Here is a 5,213-nt window from a genome sequence, read left to right on the forward strand (position 1 = left end):
TGTGACTTTAACAATGTTATTGTGTAAATTAGGCACAAGAAGGTTGACTTTAAGTGGTCCTGACTCCTGATAGAAACATTGCTTTAGACCTAAATCTTGCCAGTGTAAAAACAGATCTTTTGGTGCCCCCTCCTGGCAGACTTTGTGTAAATGCAGAGAGAGACAAAAGCTCACATAAACATGTTTCCTGTGTATAAAGAGCTAACACAGAGGTACTAATGAGGCTGAGCTTCTATGAGCACTGCAGCATCGCCATATGACAGTTCCTGGAGTGGGATGTCACTGACCACTTCTAGATCTCACCTCTCTCACAATCAGCTGATGTCAGTTCATGTCGTGATAGTGGAGACTCTCTAATGCACAAATCTTTCTTTTTTTTAAAAAAAAAATCTTTATTGCACAAAAGGGAAGGAATGTAATGGTAAAGTGCAAAGTGCACTCAGGACAGAAAAAGCTGCATTGTAGAGCACAAAAGGTAAATGCTGGTAATTGACAATTCTTAATATTGATATTATTAAGAAATCCACCATTCTGTCAAATATCCTGTATAACTGCTGCAGTCATCGCTGTTGGATTATAACACTGACAGCCAGTCTTACATTTATACTCTTATAAATGTAAGACGCTTTATCTGTCACCGGCCTCAGGCTCTTCACCTTTTCAAAGACAAAGCAGTCATTTAGATAAAATATTAGCTATTGTTTACCTGTAAATGCACAAAGAGAATTTAGAAATGTAATTATTGTCAAGAGTGAACAAGCACTGATAGTGTAATCTACAGCTGTGGCCAAACGTTCAGAGAATGAGAAGTGTTGTTTGTTTATTTACAAAGTTTGCTGTTTCAGTGATAGTTGTATATCATATTATATCACTTTAAACAGGTGATCCAGTAATGCTGCACTAATAAATTAGACTAACTATTCACTTTATCTAAAGTTATTAAGTTAGCTAAAGAGTTGGGATGCTGTGTAAGACATAAATAAAGCTCAAATACAAAGGTTTGGACACTGTTTTGCATGTTTCCCTACTGTAGGGGTCTCTGCAAGCATACAGGGCTCTGAGAGGGTACAAGATGACAACTTTGGAATTCTACTAGAAACAGTCGATCATATTTGTTTGTCAAAGCTGAATCCAGGGCAAACTACGCTAAATTAGCATTTTTAGCTAACAGCTACAATAAGCATAAAAGTTACTGTACGGCTATCATTTGTTAACATGACGCTTGTTCTTATACATGTAGTACATTTATTACCAACCTGAGAGTTTATCCGCTGGTCATTCGACATGACGAATGACTTCCGAAGTCTTAATTCAGCTCAAGACGCTGTGGATTCCCGTCAGTAACACTTTCGGTCCGCTAGTAAAATGTAGTTCTATTAATCTGCGCTTGAACCGGAACCGGATGTAAGTTCCAAAAAACTGAATTGTAGAACTGAAACTGAATGGTGAGAAGTGAAACTGAAATTATTCGAGAGCTGAATTTTTAAAGGATAAAATGCAGTTTCAAAGCAAATCAATTCATTTTCAAAATATAAAATTCAATTTCAATTTAGTGATGATCATTTTCAAACCATAAATTCAATTTCAAATTAGACTAATTCAAATTCAGTTTTTTAAAGCATTTATTCAAGTTACAATTCAGATTCAATCTGAGCAATTCAAATTCAAATTTAACTTATTCAAATTCAGTTTCTGATGGCACAGATTTCTGCCCATAAACAAGCAGCAGGACGCACCTCACAAACGAAAGTCGCCTTTACTCCCCGTAAATGGGCAATAGAAAACCGATTGATAGGCTACCCATGTAATCCCCAAAATGCGCTGCACGATGTCGAGGCAATATGGGTGCAAGCAACTTTTTTTTGCTAATGGCATGATGCCACCCCCACCATGATGTCGCCCTGGGCAATGTTTAAAATAGAAGTCACACACATACAGTAGCTTGCAAAAGTATTCGGCCCCCTTGAACTTTTCCACATTTTGTCACATTACAGCCACAAACATGAATCAATTTTATTGGAATTCCACGTGAAAGACCAATACAAAGTGGTGTACACATGAGAAGTGGAATGAAAATCATACATGATTCCAAACATTTTTTACAAATAAATAACTGAAAAGTGGGGTGTGCGTAATTATTCAGCCCCCTGAGTCAATACTTTGTAGAACCACCTTTTGCTGCAATTCCAGCTGCCAGTCTTTTAGGGTATGTCTCTACCAGCTTTGCACATCTAGAGACTGAAATTCTTGCCCATTCTTCTTTGCAAAACAGCTCCAGCTCAGTCAGATTAGATGGACAGCGTTTGTGAACAGCAGTTTTCAGATCTTGCCACAGATTCTCGATTGGATTTAGACACCAGACAGGTCAGGGTAGGGCTGAACAATATAGCGCATTTGCGATAATATCGCGATATGATCAAGTGCAATTTTCTAACCGCAAAGGCTGCGATTATACTCTGTTTACGTGACATGCGCGAGTAAAACATGTGATATGATCAAACGAGCACTGCACTCTGGTCACGTGACACGGGGAGCAAAGTTTTCTACCGAGAGTGAACTAGCAAGCAAAGCTGTAGCCTACACAATGGCCTCAGGTTCAACAGAACCAGAGCCTGCGGGGATGCTAGTACCAAAGAGGAACTGCACATCAGCCGTGTGGGAATATTTTGGGTTTAAAAGAGATGATGTCGCACAGAGTCAGGTACTGTGTAAAACCTGTCTTGGTAGAGTTTCTACATCTCGGGGAAACACTACGAATTTGTACCAGCACCTTAAGACTCAGCACAAAACAGAGTATGATAGATGTATGGCTAAAAAATCTAGTAGTGTGCTGAATAAACCTAGTAACGTTACTCGGCAAGGATCACTGACCGAACTGTTTGAAGGTGTTACGCCATATGAACGCACTTCAAAACGGCGCACGGAAATCACCAAAGCAGTAACCCACTGCATCGCGAAAGACATGATGCCCGTCAATACGGTGACCAAGCCTGGGTTCAATAATTTGGTAACTACACTGGATAAGAGGTACAGAATGCCCTCCCGCACGTATTTCAGTCAGACTGCAATACCCGAGCTACATATGCAATGTAGGCGGAGGGTTGCAGCGGAGTTAAAGGCTGTTGAGTTTTTTGCGGCGACAACAGACATGTGGTCAAGCCGTACAGCAGAGCCCTATCAAAGTCTGACGGTGCATTACATTACCGAAGACCTCCACCTCGAAGCTCGCAGCCTACAAACGGCCTACTTCCCCGAAGACCACACAGGGGAAAACATTGCTGCTGGCCTGAGAGAGGGGCTTGCGTGTTGGGATCTCCCTGAAGACAACCTTGTCTGCATAACGACGGACAACGCGTCAAATATGGTGAAAGCAGCACAGCTGAACGAATGGACCAGGCTCCAGTGTTTCGGACACAGATTACATCTTGCTATTGGTAAGTTACTGCCGTGAGAGAGAGAGAGAGTGTGTGTGTGCGTGCGTGTGCATGCATGTATGTGCGAGCCTGTGTATCACTCTCTCCCACAAACACACCACACTATTATTTATCTTGTTCTTTACTGCTGTTAATTCTAGATATGTTATGTCAACCCCACACTGATGTACCCACCTCTTCTTATGTATTTTCTTTTTTGTTTTTGTCTTATGGTCTTATGTTCTTGTATGTCATGATGTATGTAACAATAGCTTTGGCAACACTGTTCCCATAGTCATGCTAATAAAGCAACTTTGAATTTGAGAGAGAGAGAAATGGTGAAACCTTGCATCATAACTGCAATTCTATGTCTAACACTAATTTTACTTTTTACTTTATTTTTTTTTCCCCTCCAGAAAATGCAATCAAAGATGGTAGAGTATCAAGAGCAATTGGGCTGTGCAAGAAGTTGGTGGGGCACTTCTCGCACAGTTGGAAGAAAAAGGCAGCACTCACTGAGGCACAGAAGGAGCTTAAGCTTCCTGAGCACTCTCTCATTACTGAGTGCCCTACAAGATGGGGGTCCAAAGAGAAAATGATTGCCAGAGTGCTGGAACAGATGAAAGCCATATCGCAGGTATTGACAGGTGACCGACATGCACGCTCCCTCATCCCAACCTGGCAGGATGCTGAAGTGTTGGAGTCCATTCATAAGGCACTGCATCCTCTCTCCGAATTTACTGATGCTCTTTCTGGAGAAGAGTATGTGAGCATCTCCTACCTCAAGCCAGTTCTCCATCTTCTGGCAACATCAGTCTTGGCTGAAGATGCTGAGGACACTGATCTGACTAGATCAATTAAAACCAAGGTCCTGGCATACCTCAACGACAAGTATAGTGACCTCAACACCCAGGAGCTTTTGGATGTTGCGTCGTTCATGGACCCTAGGTTCAAAACGCAATACATCAGCGCAGACAACCTTCCTGCCATTAAGGCCCGACTGAAGACAGAAATGGTGGAATCGGCTAGACGTACACATAATCAGGTAAATCCTTGAAAATTATATTTCCACAAACACATAATATTTATATATAAGCTAACTGCAAAACTAATGTCTCTCTTCCCATCTGGCAGGAGAAGAGGTCTCGCACTGAAACTGCTCAAAATTCTCCAAGTGCACAGGCCTCTGGGGAAAGGCAAAGAAGACTCTTGGTAGTCTTTTTAAAACCAGTGCGGCCTCTTCAGCTTTTGCCTCTGCCACTTGAAGATGTCGTGGAGGCAGAGTTGAATAGTTACCTGTTGACCCCTGTCATTGACGGAGAGGATGATCCCTTAGCCTGGTGGAAGGTGCACAACATTCACTTTCCACGACTGTGCAAGATGGCCCGCAAATATCTGTGTGTGCCAGCCACAAGTGCCCCCTCAGAGCGTCTGTTCAGCACTGGAGGAATATAGTGACCTGCACTCGCTCATCCTTAAAGCCAGCAAAAGTAGATATGCTGGTCTTCCTAGCAAAAACCTGTGAGCTAGGATGATTATGGCTAGCTGAGCCATACTCATTGTGCACTTTAGTTTGTGCTGTGTTGCTGTTACTTACTGCAGATAATCAAGATGTTCAGCCAGTTTTAATTTAAAGGCGTGTGTTTGTGTGTGTGTTTATACAATTGCTATTATGTTTGCACTTTATGTGTAATGTTACTGACTGCAGAGATCAGTAAGATGTGTGTATTTTTATTTATTAGTTTTATTTATTTAATATTATTTTTAATTTAATGACTGTCTAGTAGTTCACAGATGTCG

General features: G+C 41.5%; 1 protein-coding gene across 1 annotated transcript; it reads left to right on the plus strand.

Annotated features, from left to right (window-relative positions):
* Positions 1-2,960: 2,960 nt before the first annotated feature.
* Positions 2,961-4,868, plus strand: LOC120436196 (E3 SUMO-protein ligase ZBED1-like). The gene is made up of 3 exons (XM_039606698.1): positions 2,961-3,434; positions 3,830-4,458; positions 4,548-4,868. The coding sequence occupies exons 1-3, from the start codon at positions 2,963-2,965 to the stop codon at positions 4,866-4,868; spliced, it is 1,422 nt and encodes a 473-aa protein (XP_039462632.1). The 5' UTR covers positions 2,961-2,962.
* Positions 4,869-5,213: the final 345 nt, after the last annotated feature.

The sequence above is a fragment of the Oreochromis aureus genome, linkage group 23, assembly GCF_013358895.1.
Source record: "Oreochromis aureus strain Israel breed Guangdong linkage group 23, ZZ_aureus, whole genome shotgun sequence".
In the NCBI taxonomy this organism is placed as follows: Eukaryota; Metazoa; Chordata; class Actinopteri; order Cichliformes; family Cichlidae; genus Oreochromis; species Oreochromis aureus.